Source organism: Ctenocephalides felis, unplaced genomic scaffold (assembly GCF_003426905.1).
Source record: "Ctenocephalides felis isolate EL2017-DRISC unplaced genomic scaffold, ASM342690v1 CF-g0.4_SCAFFOLD_03573, whole genome shotgun sequence".
Classification (NCBI taxonomy): Eukaryota; Metazoa; Arthropoda; class Insecta; order Siphonaptera; family Pulicidae; genus Ctenocephalides; species Ctenocephalides felis.
Window position 1 is genome coordinate 19,554,757 of NW_020539727.1, and position 19,307 is coordinate 19,574,063.

Sequence of the window (19,307 nt, forward strand, 5' to 3'; positions counted from 1 at the left end):
AGTATATATATTCAGAAATGATATAGTAAAATTACAGATTTCTTGTGCATGCAGTTTGTCCTGAAGAGCTCCTTAAATATAACTTTTGTTTTGTGTCTCATAGTATCAAATCAATTTTGATGAGTTGCATTTAATGCCTAAAGAAGTATCTACTTCAAAATTTCAAGTATTTTCTTTTGCAAAATTATTTAAAGGCATGAATAGAATAAATATAATAAGGTTTTGTCAAAGAAATATGATTTATGCTAATGAATTCGTTCGCCAAAAGTCAAAAGTTGCTTATTCGAGTCACGTACTGGTAAATGAGACATTGTCGAGTTGGAAAAGTAATAAAAATTTATTTTAAAATAGGATATGATGGGTTTTAAATAGTTTAAACCAGACGTCATTAAAATTTACATATTTCGTAATTAAATTTAGTATATAAAAGTATTAAAAAAATAGTTATGTATGTGGAATTAATAGTTGTTTGGGTGACGACACTTGGGTGCAAAGTTGCTTATTATTTAAAAATGAAATTGAATTGGTAAAATTTTAGTATTGGGTATTTAAAGCACATATTGGGGAATAACATATTAAAGTTACAACCATCTACTACAATTCTTATGTCCTTACGAGCTTCTTAAAAATGACTTTGTAAACTATACTATGAAAAAGGAATTACTTCGAGGCCGAGTGTAGTACATATTTTGATGAAATTACTAATTATTCCTAAAACATGATAAAATTTTAAATTTTAGAATTTATTATTTATCAATATATATTAAATAATAACATTAAAATTGTGCTTTTCTAGTACATACTTTAGCATTTTTACGAGCTCCTTAAAAACAGTACTTTATAAAGTTAATAATTCGAAAAATGTTCACCCAAGTTTCTTTTAAAATTTTTAAATAAAATTACCACTTCAACTTTTTTCCACTTCAACTAATTACCTAAAATTACCTGTTTGGCGGATTATTTTAAAAAGATTTTTATCTGTCAGGTAACACCTATTAGGACAGGCGCCTAAAAACAGATGGGCCTGGAATACCTGAAAATCAGGTAGCAGGTGCTATAAAATTTTTGGTAAAAGGCAAATAAATTTGCCTTTGAACCATATTTAGCCGCAAGTTGTAAAATTCCAACGTTTCCTATATAGTTTACTATTAATTTTCTGAAGAAGTTTATTTTCACCAGTTTTTGTTAACAAAAATGACATATTAAATGAGCTCTTCAGGTCAAACTATATGTGCTAGAAATCTATAATTTTAATATATCATTCCTGAATATATATACTTGGATAACAAATACTAAAATCAATGACTTTTAATACAAAAATTACAAAAAGATCTTAATAATTTAAATGAAGTACCTAAAACTCATCAAAATTAAATCGTTATTCTGCGCCAAAATGTGATATTCAAGGAACTCTGCAGGACAATCTACATGCACTAGAAATATACAATTTGAATATAATATTCTCAGATATATATACTATGACAGTGAGTACTAAAGTCAATATCTTTACATGCAAAATTTTCAAGAAATTACTAAAAATATGAATAAAGTAAAACTGCTCTGTACCTATTAGAGGTACATATTTTAGTACTACGCCCCCATTTCCACATTTTTATGTTTTCAAAAGAAACGGCTTGACCGATCTGTACACAAAATTTATAGTTCATAGTCGGCATACATATGTATCGAATGGTGTTTAAATTATTAATATCCGTTAACTCGTTCTTGAGTAATCTTATTTGGAATTTACAGCATCTATAAGCAAGTACTTTAGTTTGATGCGCATTTTTCGTAGTTCGTATTTTTTCGGCAAAACTTACAGTTTGGTGTAAGTTTTTCGATATTATAAAGAAACGGCTTGACCAATCTGTACATAAAATTCACAGCTAGTAGTCGGCATCCAGGTACATAGAATAAAATTTAATTTAATAAAATCCGTCAACTCGTTATCGAGTAATCTTATTTGAAATTTACAATATCTGTGGGCAAGTACTTTAGCTTGATGTGCATTTTTGACAGTTTATTTTTTTTAAAGAAACGGCTTGACCGATATGTACATAAATTTGACAGTTAATAGTCAACATTCATATGTATCGAATACTTTTTAAATTATTAAAATCCAACGACTCAGTTTCGAGTAATCTTATTCGGAATTTACAAAATCTAACACTCAAGAGTCATACAAGTACTTTTGTCCATGTGTATTTTCCTAAATTAAAAAGAAACGGCTTGACCGATCTGCATACAACATTTATAGTTCATAGACAACATCCATATGTATCGTATGGTTTTTAAATTATTAAAATCCATCAAGTCAGTTTCGAGTAATCTTATTCGAAATTTACATTATCAGACGTATTAGCGTCGGCAAAACTTATAGTTTCATGTAAGTTTTTCAATGTTATGAAGAAACGGCTTGACCGATCTGTACGCAAAATTTATAGTTAATAGTCAACATCCAGGTGCATCGAATAGTGTTTAAATTATTAATATCCAGTATTCGTTCTTAAGTAATCTTATTTGAATTTTACAGTATCCGTTGGCAAGTAGTTAAGTTTGGTGTGCATTTGTTGACGTTTGTATTTTTTTTTAAAAGAAACGGCTTGAATGATCTGTACACAAACTTGACAGTTAATAGTCAACATCCATGTGCATCGATTGATGTTTAATTCACTAACATCCTTTCACTATTTAGCGAGTAATCCTAATTAGAGTTTACCATATTCTACCATGTTTGCTTGTTTGAGGTACACTTTTCGCCTTTTGTATTTATTACTACAAAACGTCTGGACCGATTTTGACACAAAACTCATAACATATATTAATTCTTCTCATTATCTCTCATTCTCATTAATCCTTTATTTTTTCAGCTGGAAGACCCTTCAAACACAACAGTATCCTTCGTCTCAAGTTTCCCAACGTGCAAAATAGGACACGCAGGCTTTGCCATCAATGCTTTACCTTCAAATATTGTAAGGGTGCAAAAGGACGGGTCCTTATTCATCGAAACAAGCCCTTCGGATTCGACAACACTGCTGCCGTCGGCCTTTTGCATCGAGAGAGCATTGCCGCATAATTTCCAGGTAAGTAAAGAATGATGACCACTGGGCTTCCACCGCCCTACAATTTGTTTAACGTTGATTTTACGTACAGGAGTTGCAGAAACGTCTTCAACCTGATACTGCTTTGACGTACAATGATGTCAGTGATGGAAATACGATGACGGATCCTGAAATCAGGACCAAGATCACCTCCAGGGATTTGTCGGAGATGAACAATGTCAACCTGCAGGAGGATTTGCAGAAAGTGCATGTGTTTTCTTGTATCGGGGATATTCCTATTGTGAAGACGCCTGTTGATACTTACGACGAACTTAGATACACACTTTATCCGATAAGTGAGTGCCAAATAGGCAACCATTTACCAATTTTTGCAACTTATGCAATTTTTCCCCTCAGGTTTGGCTCTAAGTGTGATTTTTCTTCTGGCAACTTTGGCGGTTGGTTTTTTGGTGCCAGGGAACCACCATGCTTTACATTGGAGGTGCCAAACTTATTACGTAACTTGCCTTTTATTTGGTGACACCCTTTTGGCAGTCAGCCAATTGGCTGGAAGAGATTTGGACGCCAAAGTTTGCGTAACCATAGGTAAGTGATAGATAATTTTTTTGGTTTTTAGTCATTTTTTCTCCTAAACATTTTTTATAGATTTTGGACGTAGATTTAATTTGGTGTAAATAATAGATTAAACTCGAGTGTATAGTGGTGTCATTTTTTTTAACAAGTTCGACTCTGGTATTTTTGTCGTAGAATTTCTCTGGATTTGTTTATCAAAACAATCTTTAATTAAACCAATTATAATTAGCTGTAGCTATTTTAACAATTCGATAAAGTCACGAACAATATTTGAACTTTGTTCCAATAGAATTTTGTCACGTACGTTACTAAATTAGTAACCAGAGGATCAAATTTCTAATTATTTTCTCTTATTAATTATTCTAAAGTTAATATAAACTAATTTTAATTCTCGAGTTTATTATAATGTAAATAACAGATTTTTACCCATGAGCAATATTTCAATTTTATATTTTACTCAGAACTACTTTAGCAATTTGGCCATGTGCAAAAAATTAACTGTTCTTCAGCAAATTCGCAGAAACAATTATAAAGAACACAAAAGTCGATGATGTGTTCTTTTATATTATTTTTGGCGAACCGGACATAAAATCTGCTATATTTGTTTTGCAACATTTAATTTCTTTAAAAATAAAATTAAAAGTGGAAGACTTTATAGTGAATTCGTAGAAAATTATGAAAGTGAAATTTCACACTCGAATGTGAGTAATGGGAAAAAATACATCATTAGTATTTTTGTAATTATTTTATGAAACTGTAAATTAAATTTAAAATTTGAATAGTGTACTTCATATGTATTTAAAATGACTTACACCTATTTCTTAATTTTAAAAATTGGCACCGCCAAACCCCAAAATCATTTTATCTCAGAAGTTTTTTTTTAAATTTTCAAGATTTATGAACTAATGTTATTAACAGATTTAATAATGTGGACAATCGAATTTTGCATTATTAAAATTTTAAAGTGAATTAAGAACTAGAGAAATATTTAGAACCCACTTTAAATAATAAAATTCTCATTTTAATCAAAACAATTTTAAACAACTTAGGATCATCAAAAAAAATGTTACAAACAAACCTTTTCATGCAAAATTTAACTTCCAGTATGGTGAGTTATAGAATAGCAAAAAATATTTTTACGTTTCAAAGGTTTCTGAACATTTTGGCAAAAAATGGATGTATGTGTTCGGATACAAATTTTCATCGACGATTTGAATGATTTAGAAACATTTTCTGAAAACTCACAAACTTTATATGAAAGCACCCTTTTTAAGTTAGATAGGGTGAAGCTAGATGAAATTAGAAAATTCGGGACATTTTTTAAAATGATTTTTTTAAACATTTGAATTTTCGGTACGGGAAGTTCCAGCAATTTGCCTCAAGACACGAAGCCATGCACCACCAGTTTAAATTTAATTTATATATTATAGAACGTATTTTAATTTTTTTTTTATCGTTTTTACTTACACCTAGTTTTTTATACTGGACCTGATTTTTGCCACAACTGTCGGTGTGAATGTGAAAGAATTCCAAACACGATCGACTTTCGACATTAAAAATTATTCGACGTATGTTCTCTTATTTCGCAATTTCTTCCACGATGGAAATACCTATCGTGCCTTTCTCGGATATTGAAGAAATATTAAAAGAGCAGAAAATGATGCTAGAAAAACTAGAACACTGAGCGTAGTAAAAAAATTATATTATCTTATATTAAGATAGTCCTATAAATTCTCTAATATATTAACTGGTGCAGAACAAAATTAATGACGATCTGTTTTATATTTAACATTTAACTACTTCTCAAGAGTCTTCAGCAATATCATGATGTTTTTAAGTGCCATTTGATTAGTATGAATGTATGTCATCAGTACATTTGCATGTTTTCATTTCACACACGAATAAATCCCAAGATGAAATTAAGTAGAACGCAAAAAAATAATTACTAATTTATTACCGGAGGATATGTTTATGTTTTAGCAGAAAAAATCAGTCGAGTCATTCTGAATCGTTTGGCACCGAATCGGTTCCGCCGATTTGGTAATTTTAAATAGTGGGGCGCATGGCATTGTGCCTTAAGGCAAATTGCTGGAACTTCCCGTACCGTAATTAAAAATTCGAGGAATGAAAATAATCAATTGTTTTGAATAATTTCAAATAGATTATTTATTACATACTGCAAACTTATAAGTGCTTTTTAAATTGTGCGACGAGCGTATTTTATGAACAACTTATGAATACGTTTATAAGAGTCCTTTTTTTAATTTGATTTTTTTGATAATTTAGATTTTTTTTCAAAATTTTGGCATTTTTTTAAAAGTTTGGAATTTTTTGGGGTTTAAAAAAACGATTTTTCCAAATATTTTGAGAATTTTGAAATTTTTGAAAATATTTTTTTGAAATTATCGAAATATTCTCAAATTATTGTAAGAAATCTTTTTTTTAAAATTATTCAAAATTTAGTTTTTTTTGAAAATGATGAAAAATTTCGAAATATATCGAGTACATTTGTTTAAACCATATAAATAATCTTCATAATTAAAAATCTTGGTACGGAACCCAAAATAAATTATACAAAATGTGTACACATTATTAAAATCTCTATAAAATATCTGATAATTTGATGTACATATGTCCAATAACCATTTTTGACCGCCAAATGGCATTTTTTAACTTATTTTCATTGAGAGTCCATAACCGCTAGACCTGCCTTCTTAAAAATTTAATCAGTTCTTCGTATTAAAATATTTTTTGAATTATTAAAATCGGACGGTCCGTTCTCTTAAAAACTGAGTCATCGTTTTCGGCCTTTTTTGTCTCGTATCTTCGGAACGTTTAGACCTGCCTTCGCCAAAAACTAATCAGCACGTCTCCTTATCAATACGAATCGAATGTTTTTTGAATTATTCAAATCGGTTGATCGGTGTTTCCAAAATCGTCGACGAAAATCTGTATCCGCTCACACACACATACACATCCATTTTTTCTAAGGTATGCCAAAATATTCAGAAACCTTTGAAACTTAAAGATATATAAAAATTTTCATTTTCGATTTTTTTGCGATTACTATGACTTACCCTACGGAAAGTTAATATAGTCTCTAATATATAAAAATTTACAAGTATTTTTGTTTGGCATTTTGACGTACATTTCGCGGAGTTTGAATTTATTATAAAGAAACGGCTTGGCAGATCTTCATATAAAATTGTTAGGCATTAGTTAACATTCATGTGCATCGAATGTACTACAACTTTTATTCATAAAAAATCTCGAAAATTTAGTTTTATCATTTTTGGTATTTATATTTTCTAAAAAGAAACGGCTGGACCGATTTTGACAAAAATTTAACCGCTCGAGCTATGATATACTACGATCATAGTTAACACTTTAAGGAATAAAATTTCATTATTTTTTTTAACAGATTTTTAAATTATGTTTGTTTAAAAATTGATGAAAGCGTGAAAATTATATTGATATTTTAGTAAATCTGACATTATATTTTTTTATAATTATAAGAAGGAAACGGCTTGATAGATTATTACACAAATATATTGTTTTTTTATTGATGTTATGGCCTATTACTAGACTTTGTTAATACACACACACACACACACACACACACACACACATATATATATATATATATATATATATATATATATATATAATTTACTCTCAAGAAAGGTTCATTGTCCCAAAAAAGCCAAGAATTTTCATTGCAGTCATAAAACATGTTCACTTCACACAATTCAGGTTTTTTTGTTTGCTAAAGATTTATATTTTTCTATTTACATGGAGTAGGTGTGAAGTGGTCATTCGTAGGAAAGTACAAACATTTTATTTGATTTTATTGAAATTTTTGGGTTGGGCCTAAAATGGACAAATAAATCGCCCACATGTTGAAAAGATCAATAAACTAGGTGTATCTTTGGATACCAAAATGTATCTTTTTCCCTGCTATTTTAGCTGCAGCTTATTTCCTTATCCAAAGTTCAATGTTCAGTTAATGCCCTCCTTGTCAGTTGTGTTATTTATATGTTACGTTATTATTACGTAACGGAACTTTTCATTGTTCGACATTTTGTGTTAAAATTACATTTTACAATTTACTGTTTTCCATTCGTCACATAATGATGAACTCCAGGAACTAGAAAATACCGCAAAAATATGACAATAATAAGATGATAGTGACGACGACCACATCAATTTGTTCCGCCATAAAGAAATGTTTTTTTTTGGAAACTAAAACATTATTTCTGTTACTTTCCATTTTTTTAACAAAATGAATCTTGTTACCAAATTCTGGAACAATTTCCTACCAGTCACGATATAAATTTTTACCATAATTCTGTTTCCAATTTTTCTGGGTCAATTTTCTGTCACGATATAAATTTTTAGCAATAATTCTGGGACAATCTAATTCTGGGTCAATTTCTGGTGCAAGTCATGACATGATGTTGTCCAAATGTCTATAATTATTTTCACATGGGAAAAGTAATGGCAATTCCGAAAATAAACTTTGGAATGGATTTAAAAACAATAACAATCGCATTATATACACACCGTAAACAAAAACAAACAATGGGGATAGAGGGAGAGCTGGTGGAAAGTTTGCTGAGAACAAAAATTATCTGGGTCGAAAACAAATTGTTTTGATATGAAACATTATAAATGTTTTATTGCCGCCGATTCTAGTATGCTAAATACAGTATTTTCCTATTAGAAGTGTAAAAAAGAGGAAGATTTTTATTAATAAATTCAACCATTCTATGCGTATGAATGTTAATTAGTATCTCGCAGTTTTGTGCAAAGATCGGTCGAGCCGTTTCTTTTTAATAAATCTAAATTTAGAAAAGTGTACCTCAGGCGTGATTAAAAATGTTCCACCTTCTAATATACTAGATAATAGGTTTTATAATTAAAATTAATAAAAAATGAGTTGATGTATTTGAATAAATTAAAAAACATTCGATGCGTATAAATGTTAATTAGTATCTTACAGTTTTGTGCAAAGATTGGTCAAGCCGTTTCTTTGTAATAAATACAAACGTCGAAAAATGTACTTTCAAAAAAATACTTCCAAATTCTAATATACTGATGAAGTAACTGTCTTCTATGATATTGTTTTTGGTCGAAATGTCTTTAATTATTTAAAATAGCGTTAAATAACAGTCTGAGAGATAATGATGTACCGCGTTATAACACTTATAACGCGGAAGTCATAACGGCGGTTATTTGCCGTTAACGCCAGTGTCATTAAATTGACATTATTTTTACATTTTTGGACACGTTTCAAATGCATTTTTAAAAATATAAATGATAAAATATATAAATATATAATAATAAATATATAAATAATAAAGATTAGTGTTAGTTTCAGATATATATTCTATATTTGCAAAAAACTGAAGATGCAATGTGCCTTTTGTTCTAAATTATTACTTAAATCATATTTGTAGGGTATTAACATATAATATGAAACTAAAATGTATAAAAATTATTTTGTACTAAATTTTAAGCCCATTATATTTCTAATTCTTCAGATCATTTAAAGAAAAATAATTAAAATTAATTTAAATAAATCATAAACTAAGTACTAATGATAAAAAACAAAAAAACTTGGTGGAAAATATTAAAAACTTTATGAAAAATCTGATATTTTGATTTGCATAGGTAGATTTTTTTTGGACACCACAGCAGTTTTTGCTTATGTATATATATATATATATATATATATATATTTGTATATGTATATGTATAATTTTTTTTATTATTTTAATAATTTTTATTTTTTTGCAGCAATTTTGATGCACTTTTTCTTCCTGGCTGCATTTTTTTGGCTGAACACAATGTGTTTTAATATTTGGTGGACATTCCGGTAAGTCAACAATTTTTTTATTAATTTATATATATATATATATATACATATAAATGAACATATTATCATTTTTATTTTGAACATATTATCATATTTCTGTACATTATTATATTTTTTACAATTCAATTCATTATTTAAGAAAAATCTATTTTCTTTTCCTAAACATATTGTTTGCAAAAATCTCATCAAGATCATGTTTCTTGACAGATGTCCTGAAGATGGAACGTACCTAGTTCCGAAACGTCGACAATAAACAAATAATTAAATAAAGAAATTGTTTTTTTAAAAACTTTTCTTGTTTTTTATTTTGTATTATTTTTGGATTCTTGTTCGAAACTCTACAAAAAATACATATAAATATACATTAATTAGTTTATTATTAAATAACAAGATCTAGGACGATTTTCTATATTTATTTAAATAACTCCGAAATTATTAATCGAATTTTAATATAGTGTTAAACAATATTTAAGATAAATAAATTATGTAAATTTTTATCTAACACACCAAGTACCTACAACAACTACAAGAGCCCTTAATTAATAATTAAAACATTCCTAAATCCACTACTGGTCAATATAGCGAATAGTATAATTGCGCAGCAAGATCCAGGACGCTTTTCTATATTTATTTAAATAACTCCGAAATTATTAATCGAATTTTAATATAGTGTTAGACGATATTTAAGATAAATAAATAATCTAAATTTTTGTCTAACATTATAAGTACCTACAACAGCTACAAAAGCCCTTAAATAATAATTAAAACACTCCTAAATCCACTACTGGTCAATATAGCGAATAGTATAATCGCGAAGCAAAATCCAGGACGCTTGTTATATTTATTTAAATACCTCCTAAATTAGAAATCGAATCCTTATATAGTGTTAGACGATATTTTAGATAAATAAATTATGTAAATTTTTGTCTAACACTCCAAGCACCTACAACAACTACAAAGGTCCTAAAATAATACCTAAAATACACCTAAAAATACACTAAAATAATACCTAACTACGTCTAAAATAATACCTAAAAATACACTAAATGCGCCTCTGCCAAATCGAATAAATCTACTGTCCCTCAGTGCACGTGCACTTCTAGCAAGTTTTATATAACAGTATATATTTAAATTTCACTGAATATTATCTGAGTATAAATTACCTTGTAGGATTTCTAAAGAAATGTTAATCTATTCGAATAAAAACTATCAGATGACTTAAATAATATTATTCCTACTCGAGTTTCAGCTGATGATAACGGTTTTGTTCGAATAAACAAACATTGGACACTTTAAAACTATGATATGGGATAGAAAAATTATATATACATATATATGATATATATAAATGTAGGAGAGACCGGAGTCACGCGGTACATTTGAAAAAATTTTTTAGGACAAAATTCAGCAAAATGTGAAAGATATACCCGAAATGTCTCAGTTTACAAATCTTGATATTCAAAGTTTTTTTCTAGACGATTTTGTTCTCAGAGTTTTAAATTTTTAAATAAGAAATTATAGATAATTTTATTAGCTTTCTAACGATATATAACACTGTTAAAAAAATATAAAAAAATTATAACAAAATAAATATATTTAAACCAAAGCGTTGAAGCTACAACATGGACGCCTTACCAAGATTTTAATGTCAAAGTTTGAGGAATTATTTTTACATAATTTTGTTCTAACATTTGCAAATTGTTATACACAGATTTACAGATAATTTTATATACTTTCCAACGATACATCATGATATATAACACTATTGTTATATTTTAAAAATGTTTAACAAAATAATCGTAGATATAAAAAATGCAACCGATACAACTATGTTTTACGGTATGATTGGTTTTTGGTAAAATCAGCCGGGCAGTTTCGTCGTAATTAATTTTCCTTTATACCAAATACTCCTTACAATCTCTATATTATCTCAATTTTTTTTCTAAGAATTAATCTCCACGTGTCTTGGAATAGATGAGAATTTCAGTGAAAGTCAATATTGACAGTTAGGAACAACACGTGGGTACTGATATAAATATTTTGTTTTTGATAACGGAATTTTTTTTTTCAATTTTAATCTCTAGAAGAAGATTCTTGAATAAATATTAAAAGATTAACAGGACTCATTTTGAAAGAGATAATACGATTTAGGAGCTTAGGGTTTAGGATTCCGTACCAAGTACTGTTAATGCAAGAAAATTATTTGTCATATACATTTTTATGTATTTGCTCTGATAACTTTCTTAATAATTGTTTAATCCTTTAAATATATAAATAATAAATTAAATTTAAATAAATTACTAATAAATTATCTAAAACTTTATCTAACACTGAAGTTATGTATAACCACTGTAAATATTTTTAAAATTTATTTAAACAATCTGTTGTTTGCAAGGACATTTTTCTACGTTAGTCTCAATATTTCTGTAAAACCTAATGATATATAAAAACAATCTTAGACAAACTTTTAACTTTAAATTATCTAAAGCTTTCTCTATCACTATAATTACCTACAACTATTACAAGTGCCCTTAAAATGCCTTCAAAAACTACGCCTCTGCATTTTGTGTGCAAGACAGAGCCTTCATTTCATACTTGAAGTTTAATAAATCTTTTCATTTACCAAGTACAATGTAAAGCATTCATTTAAATATATAAAATTTGCAAAATGAAAGCTTCAACTGTTTTATAAAATGCATAATAATATTACTTGTTCATTATATTAAACAATCTGCTAAATGTTTTCTTTCAATTTTCTAAAAACATTTTCTTATAAATAGAAACTGATATTGAACAAACACCTTTTAGAAGAATTGATGGATTACTTAGTCTGTCGGTTCAGATTCTATAAATAAAATTTTATAGAACGAAAAATAAAACTGGTAAATATTTGTGTTAGGAAATGATGAAATTATATGTACCGAAAATTAGAGTCTTTCCGAAGCTATTTATAGCCAAAAAAAATCTTAAAATAACTCATTTTTTTAGGTACGACAAATTGTTAGGAAAATTTTAATCGAAAATAAATTTTTAAAATTGTTTACAGTGGTTTTAGATAAATTTAGTGTTAGATAAAGTTTTAGATAATTTATTTGTCTAAAATTTTGCCAAAGACCGTATTAACATTCTTCTATTAGTTTAATAATTATTTGCACAAATGCAGATTCGCTTTAAGACTACAATCACATATATAATAATCCTCTTGAGCAGTGGCGCATTATTTTTGTTTTAAATTATTTTTAAGGGCATTTAGCATGGTTGTAGATAATTATAATGTTAGATAAAGTTTTTGATAACTTATTTATCTAAAACTTTGCCAAAGACCGTATCAAGATTCCTCTATTGGTTTAATAATTATTCGAAAAAATATGAAAAAAGTGCAGTTTTGCTCTAGGACTTACAATCATATATGATAATCCTCATGAACAGTGGCGGATGAAATTCGTTTTAAATTATTTTTAAGGGCATTTAGCGTGGTTGTAGGTAATTATAATGTTAGTAAATATTTAGATAATTCATTTATCTAAAATATTGCCGAAGACTGTATTAAGATTCCGCTATTGGTTTAATAATTAATTAAATAAATGTGAAAAAAGTGCAGATTCGCTTTAAGACTACAATCACATATATAATAATCCTCTTGAGCAGTGGCGGATTAAATTCGTTTTAATTTTTTTTAAGGTCATTTAGCGTGGTTGTAGATAATTTTAATGTTAGATAAAGTTTTAGACAATTTATTTATCTAAAATATTGCCAAAGACTGTATGAAGATTCCTCTATTAGTTTAATAATTATTTGCACAAATGTGAAAGAAGTGCAGTTTTGCTCTAAGACTACCGTCATATATAAAAATCCTCTTGAGCAGTGGTGCATTAAATTTGTTTTAAATTATTTTTGAGGGCATTTGAAGTGGTCGTAGATAATTTTAGTGTTAGATAAAGTTTTAGGCAATTTGTTTATCTAGAACTTTCCCAAAGGTCATATAGAAATATAATGAATAATAACACAGTTATTGGAACAACAATATAAAATGTATTTTTAACAGTCGGGATTTTACTAATTTTCAAATATTTTTCAAGGCCTTCCTGGTGTTTGCAGATATTTTAAATGTTAGATAAAAATATATATAATTTGTCTATCTAAACATTTGTCTAATAAAATATTCAAATGTTGTTAATAGTTCAAGAAATATTTAAATAAATTTGAAAAAAAAACTGCTACTCCAAAGTATCAAAATCACAAGACAGAAATACCGAATTTTCAAAATTGTTTTAAGGACATTTGCAATATCTGTAGATAATATTAATATTAGATAAAAATGTAGATAATTTAACAACATTAAATTTATCCTTAGACCACAAATATCTTACAACAAAATTTTTCAAAATTCTGAACCAAAAACGCAACAAAGTACTTTTCCCCACTTTCATCCAAATCCGGTCTAATTTCACCCAAATCCGGGCCGATTTTCATGTACCAAACACACAAATTTATTAAATCCCTCTCTGTAGATATTTTTAAATCCCTGTCTGTCCAGTATTATATTTTTTTCAATTGATTTTTTTAATTTAACACAAAGAAAACGTGTTGTATCAATGTGAACGCGGATCAAGTTCGCTTCCGTTCGAATTGAATAGAAATTGTATGGCCGAAGGATTTTTATTTTCAATTCATTCAATTATATATACAATGTTGATTTAAATTCTTGCTTTTGGTTAAATAGAATATTAAATTAAAGTTTTAATAAATACAATTAGTAATCTGTCGTACATAGGCTGTAGACATGGATAAATAAACAGAAGTATATTTTAGATATAAATCCTACAAAAACATGTATATAGCTCTAAATTAATGTTCTATTTTTATATAACTAACGACATCATCATTATTATGATGACAATTTATAAAATTGGCACAATCAGCACATTTTTGTTGAAATTATACAATCAGGTCGTTATAAATAATTTTTAGTCATTAACTAGTGATGCATGGCATCGTGCATTAAGGCAAATTGCTGGAACTTCCCGCATCGAAAATTAAATTTTTGTAAAAAGTTTAAAAAACTTTAAAAAAGTTAAGTTACAAGAGTTCCAGTAAATAATTGCACAAATGTACTAAATCCTCTTATTTCTTGACTGTACTTTTACCGTGGAGACTTGCCAATAGGCCCAATTTCCATTAAAAATCTATGTTTCTGGGTAAATATAATGTAATCGGATAAATATGTAGGCAAGTCCATCAGCAAAACTAGTTTTTTGCAAACGTGGAATGCGTTTAAATGGCCTTTGCGAAACATATGGACGGCGGCTAAATGCAAAAGTGGCCAAAGTTAGGCCCGTGGGGTAAAAAACTACATAAACCATATTTTAAAAGTGCTTCTCGTACCTTGTTTGAGGTTATACTGAAATTAACTATGTGGTTTGCCCACAAAATATACCCTTTACGCGGGTTTGTAATACCCGTTACGCTGAGGTGTCTAAAGAAGTTTTACTTCAAAAACTTTAGATCGTATTTTGATCGCTTGTTGGGTATCGTTTGAAAGGTCTTGACGAGTAGAATTCGATTTTCACAAAAAAATTATTATATTGTAATAAAACTGTTACTACATTTTATGGCAAAAAATATCAAAATGTTAAAACTTATTGATTTTTTTTAAATAATTTAGGCATAAAAATAACTAAAGTGATTTGCTCACACTTTTTACAAGTTTGTATCTAAAGAAGTTTTACTTCTATTATTTTTTTCGTCATGTGGGGTATCATTTGAAAGGTCCTTGGTAATAGAGTACGAATACTGAAATAAGTTTCCAAATTTCCAAATTATATTTTGAAAAATATATTCGTATTGGTGTCATGCCTTAAATGATTCAACTATACATAACTATATAAATTTGTAGCCTATTTTACCGTGCAATTTTTTTATTAATGTTTTACACATAAAATATGCTGTTAAAATAAGTTCAATCAAAATAAACTAAATTTATTTCTTAAATGCAATTTTAACCATTTTTGTACATTGTACTGTTTTGCCTGTGTTACAAAGCCCATCTTTTCTTATTGATGCACTCCACATAAAATACGTTTTCCTTTAAAACAGTATTAATAATAATTAATTCTCAGCAAATTTTTACCAAATTTGAGTCTTAGTATGTAATTTATGGTCCAGTATGTTCTGGCCCTTGGTTTTTTGGTGTTTGGCCTTCAAGGGCCAATTAAAGCGTCAATAATGTTCGCTAGATAGATTTCGCTGTGTACAAGTTGTTCATTGCAACAAACGATGCAACTAATCTGCAACTGAATGCAAACTATCGAGAAACTATAGAAATGTATATATATATATATATATATATATATATATATATATATATATATATAATTTAGTGCAGAGCTATGATCGCCAGGTACTCGGTTCGATCTCACGCTCGAGATTACTTGATAATAATTTTATGCACTTATGCATTTATTTATTATAACTATTGTAACTTTTAAATAATTTGTCTAAAATAAATGAAATATTCGACAAATTTGTACAAAATTAAATCATCTACAATATTTTCTAACATCATACAGCTCTACAGCAACTCGTTCTACTCTGATACAAATATTTTATGCTGGAAAATTTATTTTTCACAGTTTTCATACGTATAAATGTATGATACAAGTCTAATATTGGTAGGAGTTTTGTAAAAGTATTACTACATCGGAAAATAACTCAGTAGATATTAATATTTTTTGTTTTATAATAAATGTATATATTTAAATATAAAATGCACAGATTACAGCTTTTTAGTATAAATGGAATATTTAAAAAAAAAACTTTCTTGAACTTGTTGTATATCATGTGTATCGTAAATGTGTTAAAAAAATAAGTTAAACCAGTTTAAGAAGTAATCAATTTAATTTTAAGGTTGTAAGGGAAATTGTTAATTTTACTATTTATAGTTATACTGGATACATTTGGAAATAATATACTAAAATTAAAATTCTAGTATAAATAGTATGAATAAGGAAAATTATTTACTTTGCGCTTGCACTATGAGAATCTAATAGAGTTCGATACTTTTTGTTAAGAAATTTTTGATATATTGATTTGTGGACAAAAAATTGTTAATTTTAGTATTTGTTGTTACAGTAGACATATTAAAGAATATTATACTGAAGTTACAAAATGCTAGTATAAATAAATATGTATAAGGAAAATTAATTACTTTGCGCTTGCACTATGAGAATCCAAGAGCGTTCGATACTTTTTGTCACGGAATTTCTTATATATTTATTTGTGGACAAAAAAATGTTAATTTTCGTATTTGTTGTTATAGTAGACACATTATGGAATATTATACTAAAGTTACAAAATTCTAGTATAAATAGTATGTATAGGGAAAATTATTTACTATGCGCTTGCACTATAAGAATCCAAAAGCGTTCGATACTTTTTGTTAAGAAATTTCTTATATATTGATTTGTGGACAAAAAATTATTAATTTTCGTATTTGTTGTTATAGTAGACATATTAAAGAATATTATACTAAAATTACAAAATTTCAGTACAGATGGTATGTATAGGGAAAATTATTTACTTTAATTTTACACTATGACAATCAAGAGCGATAGGATTTTTTTTGGGAAATTTTTATTTATATGTTGAATTTTGAACAAAAAATTGTTGATTTTAGTATTTGTTGTTAAAGTAGATACATACATAAATAACATACACAAATTACAAAAATCTAGTACATCAAAATTAGTCTTGATAAAATTATTTTCTATTGAAACTCAAAAATTTGTTCAAAATTATTTGTGTAACGTTTTGATCTTTTAATTTTTTTCCCATCGTTCAAAACCTACTAAAATCGATGTAAACGATTCCCAAAATCCTTTGTGAATTTGTTTTTATTCACAAGAAAGATTTTCTGAGAATTACATCCCATTTAACAATATAAATTTGTTCCGCTTAGTTATTTTGCGAGGAGCAAAAAATCCTTTGTACCAATTTTTTTCGCAAAAAGGTAACGGCGGTGCCTTTAAGTTAAAAAAAAATCTAAAATACCTAGAAACTGTTTTTATTTACTTGTTATATTATTTATAACAGTATAATCTAAAATTTGATTGACCAAAAATACTTGCCATTTGCTTTTATTTGTTACGTTATTTATAATTTTATAATCCAGATTTTGTTGAAAGTCAAAATTCAATTTCTACAAAAGCCAAAACTTTTCTGTTATTTTTAAAATCCGAAACTTTCATCAAATTTCCAAAATCATTCTAAATTTTTATGTCTCAATTATGATGTAATAAGGAATTTCTAGATGGTGTTGGTAAAAACCTTTTAAACTCATAAATATTTATCACCTATCGGTTTTTTCATTGGGATATTAAAATTTAAGGTTTTTTTGGCAAAAGCACTTACCCAAAGTGTTGAAAATAACACGTTATAAAATTTTATAGCCTAGCACAAAGATTTTTGACGAAACTTCACTGAAATTCGTTTAGAAAAAAATCCTTTCGGCGAACATTACCTACCCCTCGAAGAATATTTTCTCGTTTTTTTAAAAAGTTTTTTTTTAAAGTATACCGAGATGCTGTAGGGCACTATGATGTTAGAAAATATTATAGATAATTTAATTTTGTATAAATTTGTCAAATACACCATTTACGTATCACTTTTAGTTTAATTGTTATACATTATACAATAAAAATGTACTTTTAGAATGTCACTAAAAGAATAATTGGCGCGCCCTTAGGACACACAAAGTTTTAGACCTCCAGAGCTTTTTTGCACAAATATAAGCATTTTATATTTAGATTTTTACAAATTCCATTCTGATAACAATTGCAACCATTACAACTAGAATATTTTTCTTTTACCATCCTTTAACAATACATCTATGAGGGCCTAAACCCTGAAAGGGACCCTAAAAATATTATTGTGTTTTTTTCCGATTCATTGATGATTGGCATTTGGACGGAAAGACCCAAGTAATTGAATAGAAATGGAAAGACCAGTCGGCTTTTGAAAAAATCTGTCAATTGGGTATAAAATCCATATGCCCATATAAATATAGAGACGAGATTTTATTTTGGCCAGCTGTACGAGTATCTATTTGTTATAACTTTTGTAACTTTTAAACAGTTTGTCTAATATAAATACAATGTTTACCAAATTTGTACAAAATTAAGTTGTCTATAATTCATTCTAATATCAAAAAACTCTACCGTAACACTGTATACCCAAAAAATGACTTGTAATAACGTGCTCGACGATTTTAATATAATAGGTATAATCTGATACGAGTAGATAAAATATTTTTTTAAAAATATTCTGTTTCTACTAGAATGCTGTAATTTCAATAAGTTACTTCTGAATATATATACTTTGAAGAGAATTACTAAAATTTATAAGTTTTCTTTCAAAATTTAAAATAATCATACTTATTTTTTAAAAGCACCAGTTTAAAATTTCCTAGAATATTCAGCAAGGAAAAAAGAAGCATACAAACATTATTTCTAGGGTAAACTATTTGTACTAAAATCTCGTAATTTTAGTATTTTGTACCTCAATGTATCTACTGTAGCAGAAAATACTAAAAATGTCCAGTTTTTCACAATAATTTGTGGAAATAGCCTTAAATAATAATAATACAGAAATTGATATTTAAAAATTATTCCGTATGTAATTTGAGTATTAGTTTTTTTTTCAGATAAAATTGTTATTAGAAGAGTATTGTAAAAAATATTTAAGAGAAATAATTGTTTTTATGCAAAGTTTACGAGAAATTATCTAAAATAAATATA

General features: G+C 27.5%; 1 protein-coding gene across 1 annotated transcript in view; it reads left to right on the plus strand.

The window, feature by feature from the left end:
• LOC113389720 (probable G-protein coupled receptor Mth-like 1) overlaps positions 1 to 19,307 on the plus strand; it is a 40,259-nt gene that overhangs the window by 4,051 nt on the left and 16,901 nt on the right. Inside the window, exons 2-5 of the mRNA XM_026626734.1 lie at positions 2,871 to 3,083; positions 3,154 to 3,397; positions 3,459 to 3,647; positions 9,435 to 9,513. Coding sequence (XP_026482519.1) covers positions 2,871 to 3,083; positions 3,154 to 3,397; positions 3,459 to 3,647; positions 9,435 to 9,513 — 725 coding nt within the window. The remainder of the gene's footprint in view (positions 1 to 2,870; positions 3,084 to 3,153; positions 3,398 to 3,458; positions 3,648 to 9,434; positions 9,514 to 19,307) is intronic.